Here is a 27,024-nt window from a genome sequence, read left to right on the forward strand (position 1 = left end):
AGGCCATGTCTTCCCTGGACCAGAATCAAGCATCCTAGGACTGGTTTCGGGGTTTCACCCATCTTCAGCCAGGATAGCTTGACTCCAGTGGCGTAGTGAGCACGGGACCCACGTCTGGGCATACCTTTCCCACTTAGGGTGAAAATGCAACACAAAAAGATGATGGACGGAATGTAGAACATTGTCAAACATTCACTCCCAGTCACAGATCTGGGTTTAATCCATCATTATTTTGCTCACCACGCCACCCCAGTTCAGACATAGCCATATGCAAATCAGTCCTGATCCTGTGCCTCATGGGAACAGTCCAGACCGAACACAGGGTCAAGGCTGATTTGCATATTGCCATGTCTGAACTGGGGTGGCGTGGTGAGCAAAGAAACGATGGATTTAGGCCCGGATCTCTGTACTGGGGTGAATGTATGACATTGTTCTGCATTCTGTCCATCAACTGTTGTTTTTGCATTTGTCACCCCGAGTGGGATGGGTATGCTCAGACGTGAGTCATTGCTCTCTACACCACTGGAGTCAAGCTATCCTGGCTGAAGACGGCTGATAGCCAGAAACCGGTCCTAGGATGCTTGATTCCGGTCCAGGGAAGACATGGCTTGGCAGTTCAGGCTGGACTGTTCCCATGAGGCACAGGGTCAAGGCTGATTTACATATGGCCATGTCTGAACTGGGGTGGTGTGGTGAGCAAAAAAACGATGGATTTAGGCCCAGATCTCTGTACTGGGGTGAATGTATGACATTGTTCTGCATTATGTCCATCAACTGTTGTTTTTGCACATTGAAGTTATGCAACATATGAACCAATGTCCGTTGTATTTTATGATTTTGAAAACCTTGTTTGAGTATCATTTTTTTGTATCACTGCCTGTAGTAAAAGTTAATCTTGTTTTGTAAATAGCACACAGGCGCTAATATAAATACAAAGAATATTTAAGAAGGTCTGATAAGGACAAGTACAGCTTGTCTTTTTCATAAGATGTGTCTTTCTTGTTTTAAGTGGCTGCAGGTAGTGATACCGCTCATCCTGGTGCCTGCACCCTTCTAAGAGCCTTGTGGATCGTGCTTTTGGAAGATTTATTCTCTCTGTTTGGCCATTGCAACACAGCCCGGGTTGAGTTTAAATTTCATGTCCCCCTACCCAAATCCCTTTCGTTGGGACTATCTGTCAGAATTCATTATTTCTGGCTCACTTTTAAAAGCCCTGATGCTGATCCCTGGATTGCTGGATTGAAACGTCGACGCTAACCATGACTTTTGCCACATTGATTATAATAGATTACCGGCTGTGTTCTTAATTTTGCATACGTTCTCTGATCACTATTGTCACTTGTGTGTGTCACCCTGAAGAGCGCTCAGAGAGCGTTTTATGCTCCCATACACTGCACCATCATTTATTGCTGTGCTTACTGTATGAAACTGTCTTATTTATTATTTTTAGTATTAATAAAATTCGTTGTTTTGTTACATTACCTATACATGGGTGCCACTATTCTATGATGTAATGTCTACCTAAGGTCTCTGACGACTATTGGGTTCCTTTGTTTTTAAAACCCAGTATCTGGTTGCAGTACATTTTTTTCAGCCAGAGTATGTTTTTTCCAGGTTAATGTAACTGCATTAAGTCTGTAATAATATAGCTGGAGAGTTTATTATATACCTCGTTGTGACATGTATTCACAAAGGAGTTTTTGAAAAGTGAAGCATGTTTTTAAGGTGTGCACACGTTACAACGCAACTTTTATAACGCATACTTTTACAACGCAATTTTTACAACACATGATCCATTACAACGAATACCGTTACAACGCATTTTTTTACAACGCATATACCTTTACAACGCATACCATTACAACGTAAGTATAGGTAAGTAGGGTTTTTGGGTAAAGGGGTGTTTTTAGGGTTCAGGGCTAGGTATGGATTTTTGGGTAAAGGGGTATTTTTAGGGTTCAGGGCTAGATTGGGGTTTTTGGGTAAAGGGGCGTTTTTAGGGTTCAGGGTAGGTTTGGGTTTTTGGGTAAAGGGGTATTTTTAGGGTTCAGGGCTAGGTATGGGTTTTTGGGTAAAGGGGTATTTTTAGGGTTCAGGGCTAGGTTTGGGTTTTTGGGTAAAGGGGTATTTTTAGGGTTCAGGGCTAGGTTTGGGTTTTTGGGTAAAGGGGTATTTTTAGGGTTCAGGGCTAGGTATGGGTTTTTGGGTAAAGGGGTATTTTTAGGGTTCAGGGCTAGGTATGGGTTTTTGGGTAAAGGGGTATTTTTAGGGTTCAGGGCTAGATTTGGGTTTTTGGGTAAAGGGGTATTTTTAGGGTTCAGGGCTAGGTTTGGGTTTTTGGGTAAAGGGGTATTTTTAGGGTTCAGGGCTAGGTATGGGTTTTTGGGTAAAGGCGTATTTTTAGGGTTCAGGGCTAGGTATGGGTTTTTGGGTAAAGGGGTATTTTTAGGGATCAGGGCTAGGTATGGGTTTTTGGGTAAAGGGGTATTTTTAGGGTTAAGGGTTAGGTATGGGTTTTTGGGTAAAGGGGTCTTTTTAAAAATTAAATTAAATTAAAAAAATTAAATTAAATTGAAATTAAATAAAATAAAAATATATTAAATTTAATAACTTACATTTTTTACCCAAAAACCCAAACCTAGCCCTGAACCCTAAAAATACCCCTTTACCCAAAAACCCAAACCTAGCCCTGAACCCTAAAAATACCCCTTTACCCAAAAACCCATACCTAGCCCTGAACCCTAAAAATACCCCTTTACCCAAAAACCCAAACCTAGCCCTGAACCCTAAAAATACCCCTTTACCCAAAAACCCAAATCTAGCCCTGAACCCTAAAAATACCCCTTTACCCAAAAACCCATACCTAGCCCTGAACCCTAAAAATACCCCTTTACCCAAAAACCCTACTTACCTATACTTACGTTGTAATGGTATGCGTTGTAAAGGTATATGCGTTGTAAAAAAATGCGTTGTAATGGTATTCGTTGTAATGGATCCTGCGTTGTAAAAGTTGCGTTCTAAAAGCATGCGTTGTAATAGTATGCGTTATAACGTCATATATCCGTTTTTAATGGTGTTACCTTTTTTTTCTCCAGATAGTTAATAGATGGGGCGCTAGGTGGAGCATGACCATGATGGTCGCACACCGGTGAGGCTTTGATAGCTTGGCGGCATAATACTTCAATAATCCTTCATCTCCCTCACTAATCCTCTCTCTAAAGCCTGCTGCCTGTTTTACTTGTTACCCTCTTCCTCCGGTGCAAGTTTGGAGTTCCTATGCCCTCGGCAGGTGTCTTCTACGCCAAACCTCGCTGTGTGTGGGCTGGCGCGGTGACGAGCCTGGAGCACTGAGCAGCTGCTATCTCTATGAGAGCCCGAGGTTCCCACTTGCCGGTGGGCCCTTTTATCTGAGGGGGCGGGGGCTGTCCAATTCCGCCTAAAGGCTCCCGACTGACCGCCTGCAACGTCTGCAAATCACGGGGCCATCCTCAATGGTGACCGGCTACCGTACATTCCAGCAAGGGGCGGTAAGACGTGTGCAGGGTATGCGGCCCGCCATAATAGTTGCAAAATCGTGAGCACGGCGTGCTACCCGCGCCATTGCAACTTCGTTCGACATTGGCTTCATCCTAATCTCCATCCACGCACTGCGCTACCAATTTGAAGATACGCTCCCCATTGTGCCAACTCACCTTTACCACAGCAGGCGGCGATGGGAGAGACTGTTTGACACATACTACGCGGCAGCCCTGCTCTTCTCTCACTGCGCTGCATTGGGCCCTCCCCGCTTGCCAGAGACCTCAAGGGAGCACCATTATCTTGGAGCTGCGGGACCTCACGTAATCTCCCTCATACCCCGCCTGAAGTCCGATGCTCCCACTCACACCAGGGTGACCGCAGGGAGGGCCGCACATTGGGGGGAAAAAATAAACATCCCCAGACTGCAATGAACCCACTGGACTGCGTGGGGTTGGAGCTGGTATCGCCGCCTTGAATTTTGCTGAAGAATACCTGCTGTGCACCCAACCGCGAACCAGCAATGTTGCTTTGGCACCTTTTCAATACATCCGGTAGGGGAAACTCATGGCCCTTTAATACCGGTGAGTGGTCCTCTTGCTGATCTCTGGGGAGAGCAGGACGCGAGTGGTGGCAAGTCAGGTGCCTCACACGGCCTTTCGACCATGCAAGCCCCGGGGTGTACACCTGGCGCTGGGACGCCTGACAATGTTGCGCTGGTCCCTTAACTGCTTGCTCCCCCGTCAACATACCTGCAGCTGCAGTTCCCGGGTGCTGATCGTCTTGAAACGTGCCGCTACGCGTCAGTAATTGCTGGATTGTACGTCGCTGCTGGTGCAAGCCCTACCATCCGGGCTCACCCTGTTGTGCTGATCTCCGTCATTGGGCCACAGGTTGGAGGCGAACTCAAGTTAAAGGTTCTAATTACTGGCCAATAGACTGCTTGACTCCCCACCAGCCTGTCATATGTCAGTGGGCTACATCTCACCTGTTTGCGGTGAAGGAGGACTGACACGCGGTTAAATAGCACTGCAGCTCTATCCACACACCACTTCCACGCGCGGGGCACCCCCGGCTCAACCAGCTGTGTCGTACACTCACTTCTACCTGACCTTATTGAACGGCAGAGACTATCCTCTGTACCACTCTGTGCAGAACTTACTGTGCACCTGTTCTGTGATCTTACCTCTCCAATTACAGTAGGTGCAGGTTAAAGATGCCTCGATTTGGGGAGTCCTGGCTTTGTACTACACTTGTCATTATTGCCTCATAGTGGATTCTCATCTATGTCTCCTGGCTGCCAATCCTCAAGCCAACTACATACAGCTCTATCCTCCTTACATCTTTGTCGGCAACTGAAATTTGCTGGCATTCGGGAAATCAGCAACCTCCTGACGGCTCCTGCTTCTTTTCACTGCTGGCTCATCGCTGCTTCTACCAATTCCGCTACCGTCCACCTCCCTGGTGCCGCTAGCGGACCCTTCTGGCACCTACCCTCTTTGTAAATTCTCAGACAGCACCTAAAATATCAGACAGCTGACCGTTTCCACTCTGCTATAATACCATAATCCGGCGAGAGAGTGATCTCCACTGTATCGCTTTGTCTGTATTGGCGCGCTCTATCCTGCTGCAGTGATGGGGAAACATGATGTTCGACAGCCCAAACGTGTCTTTGACTCCAAAAGGGCGGCAACACGCTCGAGCTCGGCAGACTCTGTCCAACCCATTGGGGAGCCATCACAAACACAGGCCTCAGCCCCGTAGGACGAAGTCGAGACCTTGCTTCTCGCTATGCAACATAGCCTTACAGACCTCTCCGGGAAAATGGACACAATGAATAGCCGCTTGGATTTCCTGGTCCAGAAGGTGGACTAACATGATGAGCAAATTAAGGAAGCTGATAATGAGGATACCACATCTCAGCTGCAGCAACAAATGACGCAGATGGACAAGCTCTTGAAGATCATTGCTGCAAAAAATGAGGACTTGAAGACCGCAGCTGCCAGAATAACATTAGAGTCATAGGCATCCCGGAGAGTGCCAATACGGGATGCATAGAGGAGTACGTCGAACGCCTTCTGAAGGGTGCTTTCGGCGAGAGCGCATTCTCTTCAAAGCTCATTGTGGAGAGGGCGTACCCCTCCCTGGGCCCCAGACCTCCTCCAGGCAGCGCCCCACAGCCCATTGTGGCTCGCCTTCTCAATTACCGTGATTGCGACTCTGCTCTCAAACTGGCCCAGGAGACCAGGGGCCAGATGTAGGTAAATATATTTTACAGACTCATAAATACCGAATTTTACCGATTCGGTATTTATGAATCGGTAAAATATAAGGAGGGAGATGTAGGTAAATCCAGATGTGGATTTACCGAATCGGTAAAAGTCGGTATTTACCGATTCGGTAAATACCGACCGGTAATGCCCATTCATTCCTATGGGCTTTGAAGCCCATAGGAATGAATGGGCATTACCGATTCGGTATTTACCGAATCGGTAAATACCGAATTTCACAAGGGTGCAGGGGGTGTCACTTTGACACCCTCTAGCACCCCCAAAACAGGTTCGGGTGCCATGTGGCAGGCATACCTGCCCTAAGGGCAGGTCTGCCTGTCATATGGCACAGGTGTGCATGCACACATGTGCATGCACACCGGAATCGGTATTTTACCATCAAATAGAATTTGATGGTAAAATACCGATTCGGTAAGGCTTGTGGGACTCAGAAGAGTCCTACCTACATATCAAATTTACCGAATCGGTAAAAATACAGATTCGGTATTTTACAGAATCGGTAAATTTACCGATCGGTAAATTTACTGATTCTGTAAAATGAATGTCCCTACATCTCAAATTCCATTTACCGGTCGGTAACGGCCGAATTCGGCCGTTACCGACCGGTAAATGCCTACCTACATCTACGGATTGACTCCTCAGGTAGACACTACTCCGAAGTCTGCTCGGGGTCAAGCAAAAACTCCGTAAAGGCACAGATCGCATATGCACTTCTGTCTCTAAGGAGGTTGCATGTTTTCTATCAGGGCACACATTCCATATTCACCAACCCACGCCAGGTGGAGGAGTTCCTCAAGCCCGTCCTGCTCCGCTCCCCGAGGAGTACCTCTGAAGATCACGCACCCAGATCTTCTTCTCCTCATACTGACGGATTGACTCAGAGGGCTATTGCATCAGGGGGGTACCTTCCCTGCATGTGGCAAACTCCTAATTGCCTGATGTCCGGCTGAACTGTATTGCGGCTGAGGACTTAGAGACTAGCCATCCTGTGCCGCAGGCTCTATCCCTCCCCAATGTGTTGCACTGCTATCTCCTCATCATGGACAGATAAGTGTTTCACTGGTATATAGACATACAGGCATATGCATCAAAGTAAATACCTGGAGCAAAGGGGCAGATTCTCAGAATCTGCCCCTTTGCTCCCGGTATTATTGCATTTGGGATGCATCATCCCAAATGCAAAAGCATTTGGGATGCATCATCCCAAATGCAAAAATCGCAATTTAAGGAATCTCTAAATTGAGAATCCTTAAATTGCGATTGCATTTAAGGAATCCCAAATTAAGATTCCTTAAATGCAATGCATGAAAGTCAAGAAAATAGTAAATTCACTAATAGGAGTAGCAAATTGCCATGAAGTTGAACTTCATGGTAATTTGGTAAAACTTTGAAAAAAGCACTTTTGTGCATTTTTCAAAGTTTCATGTTGCGCACACACATGCCCTTAGGGCATGTGTGTGTGCAATATATGTGCAGAGATCAATTTCAGGGGTGCAACTCGGTGTCCTTTCGACACCCTTGCACCCTTGAAATTGCATGAGCAATTTGCGAGTACCTACTGGTACTCGCAAATTGCTCATACAATCTCCAATTCATTCCTATGGGCCTGTAGGCCCATAGGAATGAATGGGACAGCATTCCTTAATTGCGACTAACAATTTGCGAGTAGCAATTAAGGAATGTTTAGGAATCACTATTTTAATAGCGATTCCTACATGCATAGGCTTTTGCTATTCCTAAATAGCGATTCCTTAAAAAACACTATTTAGGAATAGCAAAAGGCTACGTTGATGCATCTGCCAGTTTGTGTTTTTCTTTTTCTAGGGTGGGCACAAACACATGGGGTGGGTGGGTTGCTACTGGACTATGCCAAGCACCCTTCCTTCTTACCTCAATCCCCTCCGGGGGCACTGAGGCGCTGCCTGCGCAGTACTGTGGGAAGGGAGGCTTCCGTGTTGCACTGACAATCCCCCCATATGTTCATTGTTTTTAGTAATGCACTACGGATCTACTTTGAACTGGACTGCATTTTCATGGTTTCCTCGAGTTTTAGGTGGGTGGCACAATCCCATCATGATTGGGGAGCTGTTGTGGGAGGGGGTGGGACTGGAACTGTAGTGTTTTTTTACTGGTTCCAATGTCAGTCAGTCAGTCAAAATACTTTATTGCGATAACTTAATATCATATAAAGACAATGGCAGAGTACAGATTATTTAAAATACATATACAATAAATACATGGTTTAAAAACAGTTGAAATACATACAAAAAAGATAAAAATCATACAAAAAGTCATACATATAGTGCAACATGCGAGGTACTAAGAGCCCCAGAATAAGACATATCTAAAACCAGATATGTCCCTGTTACAATTCCTATTATAGTCACAAAGTGCCTTTTATAATACTCAGTTTATGCTATTGAAGGGGGATTATTATATTTTTTAGCCTAATGTTCCTGCTCCTAATGGCACTCACTAGGAAGCTAGCCACATAGAACATAATCCTAGGAGTCTGCAGAAGCTGTAAATAAATAAGAGCAGGTTTAACTTGAATAAATCCAGCCTCCTTTAGGATGGGCACAAGAAACTTCCTCCTCGCCTCTACGTAATGCCCACAGAACATCACTAAGTGCATAGTATTTTGTTCGGAGAAATGGTCACAGGAACATGGTAACGCCTTTTCTGGGGTACTCCATACGGGATAAAAACCAAGATTAAAATGTATCAAATTAAAACGAAACCGAGTTAAAATAAACCTGTGGTAAGGATGGGTCACCATGTTCAGGTAGCTTTCTGGGCCGTCAGGTATAGATAATATTAGACTGACCCTAACGCTTGGTTTTTTCAACTCACTCTCTTCTCTTTCCAGGGATAAAAGCTCTCTCATTGCACACTTTGTTAATGCAATATCTTTCGGTGTTATAGACTCTGTTGCTGAGTATAACTCTGGCCTCCCCAACTTGGTGAAATTTTCCTTAATGTAAGTCAACCACTTAATGTTATTAACTTTATCCAAACACAGACAATCTTTCATGATGATATGATTTAGGGGAATTTTTTTGTTAAGCCACATCCTCAGCCAAGCTACAAGAGGTGCTGTTTTTATCAAGTCTGTGATGTAGCCTTCCCCAAGTTCCAAGTGTACAGTGTAGGACGGAGTCGACTGTGGGACACCAAGAACAGATCTGAAAAATTTATTTTCCATGATCTGTAGGGAGTCTAGACCCCTGTAACCCCAAATTGAGCTGCCATAAGATGCAACTGAAATACATTTAGCCTTGTAAATTTTCATTATGGCTGCGATTGGCCTGGCCCCCAGTTTCTTAGAGAACCCCTGGAGAGCTGAAGATGTTCTTGCTAACGAGATTACTCTATTCTTTAGCTGGGATCCCCAGGTACCCTTTTCATCGAATGTGATCCCTAGGTAAGGGAAGGAAGCTACTCGAGCAAGCTTCTCCCGTCCACAAAAAAAGGTTTTATGACAGTTTTTCCTTGCTGCGCTGCCCATAAGCATAAATTGGGATTTCTTCGCATTTATTTTTAGGTCAAGTGAGCCCATAAAAGTTTCAAAGGCATCCAAAAGACGTTGGAGCCCCACCCCGGTACGTGCAAGAAGTACAGCGTCATCCGCATAAAGGAGAACAGGGATCCCCTGCTCCCCTACACGCGGAATGTCGAGGGTCACGTCCCTCAGGGCGGGTTCTAGAGCATTCACATATAATGTGAACAATAGGGGTGCAAGAATGCACCCCTGTCTGACCCCCTTTTCTGAAGCAAAGTCCTCCGTACATCGTCCACCCGTGGTGACTCTAATTTTAGCTGTAAGGCCCAAGTGCAAGTCTGCCAATAAGTTAACTATTGTCCTGTCCAAACCCATTTCTAGCAATATAGACCAAAGCTTTGATCTGTTGACCAGATCAAAAGCAGAGGAGAGGTCCATGAAACCAAGGTACATGGACCCCGCCTTGGCCTTGGTGTATTTCTCTACCAGCATATGCAAATTGAGACATTGGTCCTGAGTGCTTCTTTTGGGTCTAAATCCATATTGAATATTGGTCAGAATACTTTTCTCAGTTGCCCACTCATTTAGTTTTGCTAATATGACTCTTCCTAAAATTTTAACTGATGAGTCAATCAATGAGATCGGTCTATAACATGCAGGATCCTGCCTATTTCCCTTTTTAAACACAGGGATGATTATTGATGTTTTCCATGACTCTGGTATATTATCATGGCTTAAGGCATTAAAAACCCTACAGAGTAATCTAGACCAAAAATTAGGGAAACATTTAAAAGCGTCAGCAGGGACACCATCAGGTCCTGTGGCCTTTTTTTTCAGAGTACAATCTATTGCTTGTAAGACTTCTGCGACCTCAAAGTGCACTTGATTTCCATTGGCTATACGGCCAACCGGACCCCCGGGACCTCCACTACTGTGGTCAGAATAAATGTCGCTAAAATGTTTTATCCAACCTTCATCAGGTATGTTAGTTTCAAGAGGAGAATTCTCCTCTCCTGTGAATAGGGGTTGGTTAACAATTTTCCAAAATTCTCCACTATTTTTCAATATCGCTGGGTCTGATAGCTGGGACCAAGCTTCATCTTTGATCTCTTTTTTCCTATCAGCTATGGCTTTTTTATACCGGGCTCTACAGATTGTGATAAGGGCGGGAACTTTTGGAACGGCCTTCAAGGCACTTAACAGCGCACAATGTGCTTTTGAGCATCTGTTATCAAACCATCTTTTGATGGCCAGTGTCTGCATTTTTGGACCAGCAAGCAGTCTTTGATTAATCTTGCTGCAGATGCTACCAAAGGCAAGTACCACTTCCCTATTATGAGCCTCACTAGATGAACACACACCAACCTCATCCTCAGCGTCGGAGAGTACCTCTTGTACAAAGGATTCTGGAATTATGCTATCCCATTTCAATCTGCGACCCTGGTCTTTAACCTTAAGTGCTAACCTGTTGTCGAGAGGACCATCTTTTCGCAGTATTAGGTCAGTATTTGCTAGATCCATGGTAACAGGATTATGATCACTAAAAACAGAAACCACAGTTTTATACATTAAAACTTTACCTAGTAAACATGATGGTATAAATATATAATCGATAATAGAGCCATTGTCTGTTCCCTTAAAGGTAGGGGCCCTAACCCCCCCCCTCCCCACACCCAGACTCATATAAATTCCATCTTGCTAAGAAATTTTCTAGACATTCCCTCTGTTTATTATGTTCAAGATGGATTGGCGAGCAATTAGGGGGGGATTCTTCTTCACCGCAAACACACATTAATGTACAAGGGTGGATATTAAAATCCCCCAAAAAGATGATTTCAAAAGAATTTACATTTTCACTGTATGCTGACAAAAACTGATCCAATCTATCTAGACTATGCAAAGTACTGTCAGATGCGTTGGCATTATAAAAATTTATAAATAAAATGTTAGGATGTTCTGCTAAAGAAAGTTCAACAATTAAACAGTGATCAGAGCCCGAGTCACATTTCTTCAAGCGACCTTTTATGTCTAGTTTAAAAAGACTTAACAGTCCTCCCTTGGCTCTTCCTGCAACACTGGACACTGCTGGGATACAGAAGTGACTATACCCATCCAATGAAAAACTATTTTGTGTGTCCCAGGTTTCTTGTAATACGATAATGTCGAACTTACTGATAAAATCTGACCATGCCAGGATTCCCACTTTTGCCTTAATTCCTGCGATATTCCAGGTAAGTATACTAAATACAGGTACATAATGCCCATCATGGCTGTTTTGTTTGGGCGAGAGTCAATCATTTTGGTCCAAAAAGGATAAAGGAGTATAACAATTAGACAACAAAAGAGGTTGTGCAAAAGAATTTTGATGAACTGGATGATTTACTGTATTACAGCTTCGGTCTTGGCCCCATCTGTTATTCATATCCCAGTTGTGATCCCACCCTGGTGCAGGGGTCCTTGGGTAGGTAACGTTCTGTTGTTCTCCATAGAAAACATTTAATGTTAATGGGACGACAGTACCCTGTCTACGTTGGAGCAGGAGTAGATTAATAAGAATATTTGGCAGAACGCCTGGGTGTGAAAAGCTCACTGCCACACAATCCCCTTTAAATTTTTTGGGACGATTTCCTAACCAGGGAACCCTTTTTGCAGTCTTGATGTCCCGAACCAGTTGCTGCTCCCCCCCCCGGAGCTAACTTCATATTGTTTGTTAGCCATTGTAATGCCTTATTTGACAAAGAGGTAGATGATTCAGCTGTACCACCTTCTAGGGGGGGAACATTGGCTAATACTAATACAACTGGCGAGGCTTCAACTATAAATTGTAAAGGGTCCATTACCTGGGCTTGTACTGGGGGGATATTGACTGTTAGTAAACCGTCACCTTTACCAGCTATCTGGTTAGCATTCATTATCGGTAACTGCACTGGGGGGTTAGTATGCAACAGTTCATCTGTTCCCTATCCAGCAACATTCCCCCCTGTGTTGTTGCCCAAGTTAGCAACCAAGGTGGTTATGTTTTCTACCCCCCCACTACCTTGTTCTGTAGTCCTCCCAGCTTTTTAACCTCAGTTTGCAGTTTATCTATTTTAGCTACTAGAGGTTTGATGATAGTTTTAATTTTACATTCAATCAACTCAGCAATTTTTAAAAACAAATCATCATCAACAATGTATTTTACTTTCCCCTCTCCATTATCCTTTAGTTTTGCCTTTGGAGTGGTTGCCCTCTTCCTCCTTGCCCCAGACCGCAGCCCTCCCCGCTTTGGCTGATTCTTTACACATGTACGTACTGGCCGAGGGGCGTGGTCTGTGGAAGACTGTTCTTCATCTGAAAGACACACCTGTGCCTCCTGTTCAGAGTCAATATCCATGTCATTTTCAGGGTCCACAATAAGTACCTCGGGGGCAAGCACTACATTCCTAAGAAAATCGCTCTTACCCTGATTAATAGAGTGGCTAAGATGGTCATCGGGATCAGTCTCCAGGGGTGGAATATCATCAGTAAGAGGAAGTATAGTAGGGCTCAGGCATCATAGGTCTGGAGATTGGCTCAGCCCCAAAGATTCTCTCCTTTGTATGTTTATTTCTTTCACAGTTTGGACCAAATAATTATCCATAGTGTTAGACGTGGTAACAACGGCTTTTTTCGACATCCTGCGGCTATACCCAGAAGTCTACCAGTTCAAGATTGAATATAGGGACTTTATCAAGGGCAACTGTATCTTACTTGGGTGTTGGGGCTTTTTCGTCACTCCGGCAGCGTTCCTGGCCCTGTCCCCCATCCTGCCGATGAGGGCCGTAGAGGGCCCGCCCTTTGCCCGGGCTTAGCCCCGGCCGCTCCCGCGCGCGACTCGCGGGGCGAGAGGGAGGTCAGCGTTTTGAAGCGGCGCCTCCTGGCGCTCCAGGCGCGTCACGGGCGCGCCGCCCCTGGTGCTGCTGGGGGCTGGAGTTCGGGAGATGGGAAGTCTCCCGGCGCTTCCCCTCTGCCTTCGCGTTCACTGCCGTTCACCTCACGGCTGGCCCGATGGCGGTACAGGTTCGTTTTCAATCACTATGGTGTTCCCCCACTGGGCTCACGGGAGGTCAGCGTTTTGAAGCGGCGCCTCCTGGCGCTCCAGGCGCATCACGGGCGCGCCGCCCCTGGTGCTGCTGGGGGCTGGAGTTCGGGAGGTGGGAAGTCTCCCGGCGCTTCCCCTCTGCCTTCGCGTTCACTGCCGTTCACCTCACGGCTAGCCCGATGGCGGTACAGGTTTGTTTTCAATCACTATGGTGTTCCCCCACTGGGCTCACGGGAGGTCAGCGTTTTGAAGCGGCGCCTCCTGGCGCTCCAGGCGTGTCACGGGCACGCCGCCCCTGGTGCTGCTGGGGGCTGGAGTTCGGGAGGTGGGAAGTCTCCCGGCGCTTCCCCTCTGCCTTCGCGTTCACTGCCGTTCACCTCACGGCTGGCCCGATGGCGGTACAGGTTCGTTTTCAATCACTATGGTGTTCCCCCACTGGGTTCACGGGAGGTCAGCGTTTTGAAGCGGCGCCTCCTGGCGCTCCAGGCGCGTCACGGGCGCGCCGCCCCTGGAGCTGCTGGGGGCTGGAGTTCGGGAGGTGGGAAGTCTCCCGGCGCTTCCCCTCTGCCTTCGCGTTCACTGCCGTTCACCTCACGGCTGGCCCGATGGCGGTACAGGTTCGTTTTCAATCACTATGGTGTTCCAATGTCCTTTACTGACAGCTAGACACACCTGCACACTTTGCGAGACCTATGCACAGACATCTCCATAACGACATCTCTAGGCACATACCACCTCCGCTGTAATGTCCTCGACCCCTGACATGTTTCGCTTAAATCTTCGCACATGGAATATTAGGGGCCTCGGAGACCCCCTGCAAATGTCGCCAAATCCTCGCTTTCCTGGACAGACATCAGATCCACATAGCTGTGCTCCAAGAGACACACACAGATCCACGTCAATTGCCCTGCTTTGGGGGCAGATGGGCGCCAGATCAAGTCTTTTCTTCATACTCAACATATTCACGGGGTAACTTGATTCTGGTTAAGAAGGGCACGCCCTTTATTCTGGGCGGTTCCCTCAGTGACCGGTCCGGCAGGCATTGCATATACTCTGGGGCACACTGGGTACGCAGTCGGTCACACTTGTTTGCTGTTATGGGCCTAACACTGATGAAGCGGACTACTTCATTGCATTATGGGGGCAAATCCTTAAAGTGTGATCTACCCATTTCATCTGGGGAGGGGGGGGACTTCAATGTTGCACTGCACTCGACAATTGATAGATCACATCCTCAACCTCATCTCTGCACCAAAACTCATGAGACACTTTCACACCTGCTTCCTGAATAGAGGCTCATCGATGCATGGCGCCATGTACATCCTGTAGGGAGAGAGGGTACATACTACACCACAGCGCATGCTTCCTGGTCCTGCTTTGATTATTGGATTGTTTCCCGCTGGGTTGCACCGTGGATAGTCTCAATAGAGCACATGGCCAGAACCCTTTCAGCCCATGCCCCTGTATACATGCATATAGCCCCCCCCAACTCAATCGCTACTCTGCGCAGCTGGCGGCCAGTGCCTGAGGTGCGATTGGATACCATCTTTCAGGTAGAGCTGGGGGAGCAGATCACAAGCTTCTTTCGTCGAAACAAGGGCTCGGTTGCGCATATGAGCAAGCTTTGGGAGGCTTTTAACGTTACTGTGAGGGGATTCTGCATGGCCAAAAGTTTCGGAGTCCCTCGGGACCGGCGTAAATTACATCGGCTTGATGGAGAACTGAAACAACTGGAAGCAGATATGTGGTGGAAGGCGTCCGGTTCTCAGAGGGCTGCGCTTTGAGATAAACTCACTGAATACACCAACACGGCTGGCCAGGAAGTTAGATTTCGAGTTAAATATTTCACCTCTCGTTGATATGGGGAAGGGGAACGACCTGGTAGAGCGCTGGTGATGGATATTCGTCAGCTTTGCTTCTCTAACTATATTATGGACATACTAGATGCCTCGGGAGAACGCCACAGGGATAGTCAGGCTATCTTGCATACCTTTACTGCTTTTTACAGGGATCTCTATAGCACCCGTAGAACTGAGCCCCCTGATTTCACTCCTTTTCTTGAAGATATCGCCCTGGGATGGTTGGGAGACCATCAATGGGAATTCTTGACTGCGCCTTTCGAGGAGGACGAGCTCCGCGAGGCAATTATGCAACTGCAAACAGGGAAAGCCCCAGGCTCTGATGAGCTTCCCATCGACTTCTCCAAGTCCTATATAGACCAGCTGATCCTGGTGCTGAAAGAGGTGTATCTGGACGCTCATGAGTCGCAAATCCTCCCAGACTCAATGAGGGTGGCCCTTATTATCTCCTGAAACCTGGCAAACCTATGGATCATTGTGATTCGTATCGGATTCTCTCCCTCATTAATACAGATGCAAAAATCTTAGCGGAATTACTGGCGAACCGTCTCAGCCTTTTAATGGAGAAATTAGTACTGTCTGATCAGGTGGGATTTATCTACTATTTTCCATCTTACGAAACGTTGACCCGCAATTGGCGCTCGTGGAAGTCTTTTTGGACGCCACGAAAGCCTTTGATTCTGTGGAATGGGAATACCTTTTTACTATACTCCAATGCATGGGTACTATTGGGTTTTTATCATGGATACGCCTCCTTTATGCTCCTTCGACAGCGAGGGTGATGATTAATGGGCACACATTCTCTGTTATTCCGCTGACTCGGGGCACCCGTCAAGGCTGCCCCTTCTCCCCCCTACTACTTGCCCTTGCAGCAGAGCCCCTAGTGGCGAAACTCAGATAGCTTCATCAGGAAAAGGCCCTTTGTTGCTTCCTTCATCCCATACTAGTTTCTCTCTATGCGGACAACGTCACCTTGTATGTTGAGGACCCGCTTTGGAACCTCAACCCACTCCTTCAGGAATTTGTTAGATTCGGTGGGCTATCGGCATACACATCAATTCGGCTAAGTCTCAACTTTTCCCACTCACTCAAGCAGTAACACCATTCCCACGGACATTCCCCTACAGTGGTGTACGAACAAAGTGAAATACTTGTGGGTACATGTTGCTACTGACCGCAAAGAACTACTGAGAATAATTATGGATGCGCATTAGACCATTTAACGAGCAGCATCACATGGTGGATCGCCCTCCTCCTCACCATTGCGGGGTGCATCTCCCTTATCAAAATGGTTGTCCTCCCCAAGCTCTTATATTTGTTCTTGAACATCCCGGTTTACCCAGGCAGACACTTCTTGTCTATGCTCCGCTCGGAGCTATTAAGACTGGTTTGGGGTGGTAAGCTGCCTCGGTTGCAATGGGACACACTCATACGTCCCTACTCTCAGGGAAGTTTCCATGTCCCAAATTTTGAATTGTACTATTTGTGTGCCCAGGCACACTTTGCCCATTATTGGTTTCACCCTCCCAGATATAAGCCACAAGTTGCAACTGAGCATTGGCTGGCGGACCCCATCCCATTGGACGGGGCTATACTGTCTGCACCGAGCCATGCATGACGGTTCCGACCTCAGGGGACTGTACAGTCAAGCATGGCAACACCTTGCTCGCCTTCTCCAGGCTCCCATGCTCTATTCCCCGCTGCTTTCACTTACATATCACCCGAAGATGCCAGTCATCCAGGAGGGAGTTTTTACTAGGACTAAAGCTAAGTTCAACATAACTTGCTTGGGAGATCTCTATTGCAACTGCAAGTTTCATACTATGCCGCAATTATTTCAAGGAGCTCCGCCGTCCCTTATGGATGTTTTCATGTATGTCGATCTGAGACAGGGTATCAAGTAACAAACGCCCTCATACCCTTTGGAACCCCTTATGGTCACCCCACTGCATCATGTGTTACGAACCATCACTGCTTCCCATTTGGTATCTATACTGTACCATAGCCTCTACACTGAAATGATATACTCCCCCTGCGCTGCACGTGCCAAATGGAGCGCCGAACTTGGGCATGACATTACTGATCAGCAGTGGGAATATTGCTGTAAACAGACTAAGTTGGTCTCCTCTAGCAGTGGATTACGCATCACCCACTATAAGTTCCTACTTCGTCTCTATTATACCCTGGTCCGGTTACACTGGTACGGTCATCGTGACACAACCTGATGTGACAGGTGCAAGGCAGAGAATGCTGATTTTCTCCACCTTGCGTGGGAATGCGGCGCAGTATGTACACACTGGAAACATGGCGCTCTTGGGAAAAAGCTTCTTGGGTATGCTGAGGCGATACCAGGGGCACAGTGCAAATTTGTCACATAAAGTATACTGCTTGCCAGACGGCGGGTAGCTTGTAGGTGGGGTAGGGGCCGAGCGCCCAAATTCAAGGAGTGGATTGGGGATATGATACTTTGGCAGGAACAAGCATATACTTATGCCGAACTCCTCCCATTCTCGTCCCGGCCTTGGGACATATGGGACCCTCGCAAACTGTACTTTATTACACATCCAATAGAACCTACTGCAGGCCCATGCTCGCAACCACCATAATGTAATATGTGCCCTGTTAGTCTATGGGAAATGGGCCCTGGCTTCTGCTGTGGTTGTACTGATGACTGTTGTGGTACTCATTCACTGTGCATAAATGTGGGATTTGTGGCGGATGGGTGGGAGGTGCATACTATTGATGTCTTTGTAATTCTTATTCGCACTACTGAGGTAACCACAAGATGTGTAACTGCTATTGCTGTGCATGGTCTTTCTACATTGTCTCTAACACACTGGACCCTATTTGTCTGCTCTGTTGTATATCTGAAAATGCAATACATGTTTTTTTTTAAGTGGATGACCGATAGTTAATAGATTGTAGCAGAAAAAACATATACGGAAGAGAACCAGTATCATTATGAACCCAACATATGTGAGATTCCTTGGGTCCAAAGTGTTTGGTATAATATAAAACATTTGTTGTTCTGGGAGTGATTGAGATAGTAATGCGTTATCTCTATCAGTCTTGGTTAAGGTGTTGCAACACCCGACTCCTCTTTCATGCTCTTTCCCCGGGGTTCAGAATGTTTCCTGGTTGTTGTTGGGATATGTACTCCAATAGGTTAGATGCCTAATACCATGCCCATGCTTTCCCTGGTATGCATTCTTGCTTATTAGACTTATGAGAGAAGTCATTATCGTCTTTCTTAGAAAGTTGTCTTTTCTAAGCAACTGGATAAGCCTGTTCAAGCAAAGGGAAGTACTGAGAGTTTCCATAAAAAAGCCAGGCATTTATTTTGATTGTAAAGTTCAAAATAAAGGGTGTTCTGTGCTATAATATTTTAATCCATTATGACATGGATTGATTTGTCTTTTAGCACCAGAATTATGCTTGCTTGATTATGAAGACTGAGTGGGAGGTTTTGAAGGTGCGAATAATGACCCTCCACATAAGATTTAAGGAATTTCGTTTGAGAGCTGGAGCTTACTCTTTTTACGATTCCACAGGAAAATTCATATTTTATTTTCTGTGTCTCACCAGAAAGATTCTTTCTGGATACTATAGCATTGCAATAGGGTGCCCTAGATTTGGAGAGATTATCTGTTTATAGTGTCCTCTTTCCTGTCTTTTCTACCAGATCAGTTGGAATGGAGACCAAATTTTGATATCAAATTACGTTTTTCATTTACATTGTTAGTGTTGACATCCCTTGACTTATCAAGAATTTTTAAATATGAGATTTCTGACACTTCTGTTTTGTCTATAACCTGTTCATGCTGTGCCACAGTGTAATTAATCACCTTAGTGACAAGGTACAACATACAGTGAGCTAAGACCATCGTCTAAGTGTTAACCATGACCTGACAAACCTTGTTCCATGTCACTCCTTCATTGAGTTGTCCCCATGCCTGGCCACTGCTTCCACAAACATGATTGTTTTACACTTACCCTACAGCTGTCTCTTGGGCTATTCATGCATCCAATTGTATCATACTTGTTCTTGCCATCTACTCCACAGCTTACAAAGTGTGGAGGGCATCTTTTTTTTTCTTGCATGCTAGTTTTCCATGTTCCTAATATTGATAATTTGTTTCACGCTCTCACGGAGTAATAGACATGGGATATGTAGCACCGGTGCATGTGTATTATTATAGCAATCCCAGCCTTGGAGGGGGGGCGACATAGCCAAGCATGTATAGTTCTCCTACACAGATGTTATTGAGTATCATTTTAGATATTTGAATCATTCTATGTGCCATTTTTTTTTTTTATAGGAAAAGGGTTCAGTGAAATAAAGAAATGTATAATTGGAGAACCACACTGTTGGTTGGCTGCTCTTTCCATCTGGCAAAATCTTCATCAAACAGCCAAGCATGAAACAGAAAATCAGACCTCCTCAAAGATCCCAAAGCGACATTCTGATACTGATCATGAACCAGATGTATTGAAGATGTTCAAGAAAGAACACTCCTTGGCCACAGAGAATGTTTGTAAAGGATTACAGGAATATCCGAATAAATCCAGTCACCATAACCCCACTGGAGAAAATAAATTGTCTGTTACAGTCCCTGTCCACTCCAGTGAAGAGAACCTGGCCTCAAGTAACAGTCATCAGGACTTTAGCTTCAGAGTTTCTTGTCGATGTAGTGGTGCAGTAGCGAAAAGATATACTTCTGAGGTATGTTATTTTCATAATTGCTTGTGAGGAAGAAAAAAATGATCAAAGCCGTAGAGCATGCATCGAATTACAATTGTGTTTCTTAAGCCACTGTTGACGTTAAAAATGCCAGAATATTATACTTAAGTGTGTGCTAATATCTCCTTGGAAAATAGCTATGCTAGAATTGTTTTGTATCTTCCTACTTAGAAGTTATAGACTATTCGGAAGTTTTCTACCCCAATCCCATGGTTGAAAATCGACCCTTGCAATTCTGGCACGATCACTTCCAAACCCTGCTTGTATTGCAATGCTCCTTTCTGCAATCTCTGCTGATATTCTAGATGTATGGCTTCTATCCTAACATATATGTCAAAAAAGCAAGAACCAAGCGATACCAAAGGGGATGATGGACGGATCGCTTGAGCAAATCAAACACTCACCCCCAGTCAACTGATCTGGGTTTAATCCATCATCATTCTTTAGCTCACTCCACAACCCCAGTTCAGACATGGCCATATGCAAATCCGTCTGACCCTGTGCCTCATGGGAACAGTCCAGCCCGAACTGCCAAGCCATGTCTTCCCTGGACCGGAAACAAGCATCCTGCGACCGGTTTCTGGCTAATCAGCCGTCATCAGCCAGGCTAGCTTGAATCCAGTGGCAAAGTGAGCAAGGGACCCTCGTCTGGGCATACCCTGCCAACTTAGGGCGAACAAAGCAATACCAAAGGGGATGATCGATGGAGCACTTGAGCAAATCAAAAACTCACCCACAGTCAACTGATCTGGGTTTAATCCATCATCATTCTTTAGCTCACTCCACCACCCCAGTTCAGACATGGCCATATGCAAATCAGTCTGACCCTGTGCCTCATGGGAACAGTCCAGCCCGAACTGCCAAGCTATGTCTACCCTGGACCGGAAACAAGCATCCTGGGGCCGGTTTCTGCTGATCAGCCATCATCAACCAGGCTAGGTTGAATCCAGTGGCAAAGTGAGCAAGGGACACTCATCTGGGCATACCCAGCCAACTTAGGGCGAACAAAGCTATACCAAAGGGGATGATGGACAGAGTGTTGAACAATGCAAGCACTCACCCCCAGTCAACTGATCTGGGTTTAATCCCCAGATCAGTTGACTGGGTACCCAGTTGACTGGGTACCCAGTCTGGAGCAGGTTACCTGCTCCAGACTGGGTACCACCTTGGAAGGGTCCACTGCCATCAGGGGTCCTGCCAGACCAGGCCTGACTACCTCTGTAGCAGTTCCTTCACAAGGGGTAGGGTCAGTTCCCTGAGGAGGCTGACCTTCACCTACAGTCTGGTGGGAGGGAGACTTTTCTTTCTCCCCAATGCTCTCTGTCTGAGTGGAGTGATCCATAGTTACAGGCTTCACCACACTAAAATCTGTCTGGGATTGGGCTGTGGCCCTTACAGCCCCCCTAACCTTTTCAGGAAGGCCTAACATTTTTTAATGGGCCTCTCTTTCTACCTCCGCTCAGGCTGAGATCTCTAGATCATTGCCTAGTAAACAATCTACAGGTAAGTTTGGGGACACTGCAACTCTCTTTGGGCCAGTGACTCCTCCCCAGCTGAGATTTATTCCAGCCATTGCATGATCTGTCCTTACTCCATCAATATTGGTAACCTGGTATGTGAACTCAGGTAAAAGCTGTTCTGAGGGTACCAGTCTCGTTGTCACCATGGTGACACTAGCCCCTGTGTCCCTATAGGCCATATCTTTCTGACCATTGATGTGGGGCTCTTGTCTGTACTTACCCAAGGTATTGGGACAAGCAGTGAAATTGGCAAACCCCATGCCACCATCACAGACTAGAGTGGCTACAGTAGAGGACCTGGTTAGGCCAGAGTCCACCTCAGTTCCCCAAGAAAACCCAACCAAATTCTTGGGGGCACTCCCACCACCTGGGGGATTACTACTAGTAGCAACAGGAGGCGTTGGAGTATTACTTGGAGGAATATTTCCTTATTGCTGGCTTTTGGGCAACTGCTGTCAGTTTTCCAGTGGCCAGGTTTCTTACAAACATGGCAATAAGGTTTCTTGGTAGGAGAGGAAGGAGTTTGGGACCCACCCCTTCAGAGGATATTTGGGGCCCTGTTGTGGATTTATCTTTAGATTAATCCCCACCTTTCTCTTGGGACTTGGTAGAATCTTTCTTCTGGTCACCAACCTCATTCTTAGGCCTTACCCTGGTTCTGACCCATTTGTCCGCCTTCTTTCCCAATTCTTGGGGAGAGGTCAGATCAGAGTCCACCAGGTACTGGTGTTAAAGCTGGTTTTGACAATTATTAAGGATCTGCTTCCTCATAATCAATGTGTTCAATCCTGTTAAATGATGCACTTTGCTTCCCAGTAACCAACCTTCCAGAGCCTTAGTAGCACAATCAACAAAGTCAACCCAGTCTTGAGTTTGAGCCGTTTGGGTGTTTCTGAACTTCAACCTATACTGTTCAGTGGTTAGGCCAAACCCATCAATCAGAGCACTCTTCAAGACTTTGTAATTGTCCGCATCCTCTTCTCTGACAGTAAGGAGCTTGTCTCTACCTCTGTCTGCAAAGGAGAGCCACAAGATTGCTGCCCACTGCTCCTGGGGGACCTTCTGAACTTTGCAGGCCCTTTCCAGTGTGGTTACCCACTTGTGGATGTCATCCCCACTCTGGTAGGGAGGGGCAATCTTGTTTAGTTTGATATGGTAATAAGACTTTTCCCTACCACTAGGGACGTTGCTGCCAACATTGGGCTCTAGCCCCATCTTTTTCTAGCTTTTTCAAGCTCTAGGGACTCCCTTTCTAAGGCTACTTTCTGTCTCCTTATTCTCAGTTGAGCTTCTTCACGCCTCAGCTGTCTCTCTCTTCTCTGAGCAGGTGTCACTCCTGTGAGAAGAGACAGAAGTCCCTATTGACGTACCCGAATGATCAGATTCCACTGAAGGTGATCTGGGTCTTCTAGGTACACCCCCAACTCTTCCTGGTGGGACAAAGAGGGGGGGCCTTGGCCTTCCTCTTCTCCAGGTGGAGCTGGATTGTCCAGGTCTAGGTCATTGTCACCTTCCTGGCCAGCTTCAGAGTCTGAGTCCTCGTGGGGTAACAGACTGGCCTCTTCCTTTTCTGCTGTACCCACCCCACTGCCTACCCTTCCAGACTCTGTAGCCTGTCTAAAGTCATCAAGCAGCAATGCCTCTATGAGGCGTTGGGTATTGGGATTCTGTTCTGGTTTCAATTTCCTCATAGCACACAGAACCCTTAACTCTGGAAGGGGAATGTGTCATATTTGGATGCCTGACATGATGTAGACTACAGAGTTGGGTTGGGCGACACAGGCAGCCAGTTGTCAGTCATTCGGGCATCACTGCGTCACAAGCTCGGGTTCTCTTTCCTGCTGTCTTACTGATGTGGTTCTCCAGAAAGCAGAGCTCAGCCTCTCTGGCCTGTGATGTCACCTATGAGCTCTTGGTGCTTGCCAGGCCCCTGTCCACACAGCTATCACTGGATACAGCTGCAAGTGCACTAGTATCAGTAGCGTGACCTCTGCCACAGAAGAGCTCTCTTGCACTGCTGCACGAGATTAATCGCGTAACCAGAGGCAATCTTAGCTAATGACCTGTAGGGCTTTGATTAGAATAGAAAACGCAACTTCGCAGTCAAGTAAAGTCAGCCCTGAAATAATGGGGTTGCTAATCAGCAGTTCTTCTTCCTATTTTTTTCATCTTAATTCCTGATTATACCCTTCCTTATTTCAGTTCTCTTTCACCTTCGCTCTGTCCAGTCGCTGCGGGCACTCTTCGTTTCATATAGCTTCCTTCTTTTTCCCCCTTCTGGTGCCTCTCTAGGCTTTTTGTTGCATTCAATCCTTGTGAGAAGTTGGCCTGGCATATGCTGTCCACTATTCTAGTGGGCACCTTGCACCAGTCCAAACGACCCTTATTAATGGTAGGTCTTAAGATAACCTATATAGAAAGCTATTCTAGTGGTAGCTGTGTGTTAGAATTGGGGGTCTCTAGTTGGCACAGGTAGGTACTTGTGACAAATAGGGACCCTCTCCTCTAGTCAGGGTAAGGGGGTACACTCCTAAAATAACCCCTGCTCACTTCCTTGGTAGATTGGCACGAGCAGACAGGCTTATCTCAGAGGCCGTGTGTAAAGCATTTGTGAACACATACTGTAATCAAGTGACAACACTACAATTGGACACCACACAGGTTGTATATTTATAATAATAAGTATCTTTATATAGAGTTACCACAAGACCATAAACAACAAAAATAATCCACAATACTAATAGAAATCAAGGGTTCTTGTTAAAAATGTTTAAATCAGGGTTCTGAGCGAGTCGGTAGCCCTGTCCGGCTACAGCGTTGATAAAATAACACAGAGTCTAACAAATCCAGCGGACCGCGTCGGTCCAGGCCCATTCCAATGTCGACAGACTCAGTCACAGTACCTTTACTTGAGGCGTTCATCGCGGTGCAGAAAAAAAAGCGTTGCAGGGCGCGTTGTACCTCGATGCGGTGCAGGCAGCAGCCCGTTGACTGAGTTGATCGGTCCAAGGCATACTTTGCAGGGCAAGACGGTGCTTCGTTGCGGTGCTTGCAGCGCGGCGACAGAGCCGGAGTTCGGGAGCTGGCGTCGAATAGTCCGGATAGCGGTACGAGTCGGGCGGTGCATCGCGAAGGGTGTGAGGCGGTGCCCAACTCCGATGTGTTCACAGGACTCGAAGTCAGCAACAGTAACCGCGTCGGTCAGACCAGTACGAATCGGTGTAGCGAGGCGTAGCACATCGCGGTGTCCACAGGGTACAGTGCCGGCATTGTGGAAGGCAGGCACAGCCCTATTCTGGTCCCAGGTGCAACTCTTCCCACCTATCTAGATGTAGATCTCTCTATTCACCACAGGGCTGACTCATTTTGACTCCTGGAATCCCCCAGCCTTGTCACTCACAAACTCCAGACAAGAAATACACAACCTAGCAGCGGCAGGCTTGGAAAGGTTAGACAAGAAAATACCTACTTTCTAAAAGTGGTATTTTCAAACATGGAATGTTAAAACCAACTTCACTAAAAGGTGTATTTTATCATTCTGAGTTCAGGAATACTAAACTAGAATTTCTACCATGTTACCTGAGTCAATTAGGATTATAAGATGTAATAATCTTACTGCCGATTCTGGCCAATGGAGAACAGGTAGCCTTGAAATAGTGAAACACGAACATGGCTGTAATTTACTATTAAAACATGCCACACACATCAGGGCATGTCCTACCTTGTACTTACAATGCACCCTGCCTGATATTAAGAAAAGGGAAGGGTTAGGGACTGGCAAGAGGGTGCACTTGCCAAGTCAGCATGACAGTACCAGACAGCACACAGCTCTGCAATGGCATGCCTTAGACACATTTTACAAGGCTGCTTCTGATTACAGTTGCCCCTTCCTCCAGGTCAGACAACACCTGAACCTGGCTTCCCAAACCAGTGACCAAACGCTGCGGTTGAACATTTGCCCAGCAAAGCATGACTTCCTTGGGAGCACGCATGCTCCGCCCAAGGGTAACAGATAACTCATGTGTCGTGTGACAGTCTGTCTGGCGCAGATCTCCATAACCCTATCCATCTGACACTTCATGAAGATCCTCTCAGTCTGGACCTCTGACCCTCCCAACTGGAGCAGCACTGCCAGACACCAGTACTGATGGAGGTCCGATTACAGACACTCCCAGCTCACCAGACGCTAGGGGATCCCCCTCAACAGGCGGCCCATCAGGACAGCCTAGGCTCCCCACCTGGTGTTCCCCTAAAGAACCACCCAGGCCCTGAGACTGGGTATCGGGCACCTTGGGACACACAGCCCCACACTCCCTCCTTCTCCATTGAGACAGGACGTGAGTCCCTACACTCTTCCCACTATACTGGGACCTAGCTGGGCTACACTGAACCAATTCCACCTCTCTGGGTTGGGAGATACATGAGCCACCCCCCACAGGGTCATTCACAAATGCCTCTCCAGACCCTCTCGAAGCCACCAAAAGGTCTGCCTCCAATGTGAGCTCCCTGAGGTCAGAGAACTCATTCTCCAACAGGTGGTGGCACAGCTCTGGAAAACACAGACTTACAATATGTTCTCCCACAATTGGATCACACAGCCCCCCACTGGGGGTTAACCAAACTATCCTTCACCTCACCATCCAGTGCCTCGCACACGTACTCCACACCACTCTCCTGAGATTGGCAAGACAGTATCTGCTTGTCTCTGTCATTCAACCCACACTCTTCTGGGCGGTCTTCACACTCACATACCAGGACTTCAACCTTGGGGGAACCCCTCTCCCTGCATCTCTCATCTAGAGTCAGTAGAGTGTCCCTCCCACTACTAGGACCATGAACCTCTGCGTCAGTTTCCTCATTCTCCTCAGGGACACTGCGCACCACTGGAGCTACCTCATGTCCTTGAACCTCCTGGTGTATGTTAACCCCCTCCTTGAAGTCAGGTGCCACATCTCTGGTTGGGTGTACTGCTCCCTCAGCACTAGAAAATTAAATTTTGCTGCCACCGTCTGAGCTGGACTACACCTAAGCATAGCTCAATCTCAGAGCTACACAGATTTCTTGTTGCTGGGCTGAGACACTCATGGACTCAAGCCTCTCGAGCTCTAAATCAAGCTCCTTCATTATCATCTCATGCTCCATTTGCATTCTCTTTTCCTCTAGGGCCAATTTCATATTCTCTAACTCCAGTTGTCCACTCAACTTGAGCTTGGCCAGCTCCATTTCATGCATCCTACATCTCTCTCTGTCCTCCCAATCAAAATCAACAGATGCTATGGATGCAGATTTACTCATGGTGGTTTAACTTGGCAGTTCTTGGCAAAAATAGAAAAATCCCCCCCAAAAAATCTGCCAAAAAGTATGTGGTCGCGTTTTGGTCTGCACTCACTAGTACTGTTCACCAATCACTGTACATGAGTCACAAATGCAAGTCCAGAATCCTCACCGCTGACAACCAATGTTAGAGTTGGGGGTCTCTAGTTGGCACAGGTAGGTACTTGTGACAAATAGGGACCTTCTCCTCTAGTCAGGGTA

At 46.7% G+C, this 27,024-nt stretch overlaps 1 protein-coding gene across 3 annotated transcripts in view; it reads left to right on the forward strand.

The window, feature by feature from the left end:
• Positions 1-27,024, forward strand: part of THUMPD2 (THUMP domain 2 tRNA and snRNA guanosine methyltransferase) — a 392,304-nt gene that overhangs the window by 22,206 nt on the left and 343,074 nt on the right. For all 3 annotated transcript variants that reach the window (XM_078649056.1, XM_078649054.1, XM_078649055.1), the window contains exon 3: positions 19,548-19,951. In XM_078649056.1, coding sequence (XP_078505182.1) covers positions 19,548-19,951 — 404 coding nt within the window. The remainder of the gene's footprint in view (positions 1-19,547; positions 19,952-27,024) is intronic.

This window comes from Lissotriton helveticus, chromosome 6 (genome assembly GCF_964261635.1).
Source record: "Lissotriton helveticus chromosome 6, aLisHel1.1, whole genome shotgun sequence".
In the NCBI taxonomy this organism is placed as follows: domain Eukaryota; kingdom Metazoa; phylum Chordata; class Amphibia; order Caudata; family Salamandridae; genus Lissotriton; species Lissotriton helveticus.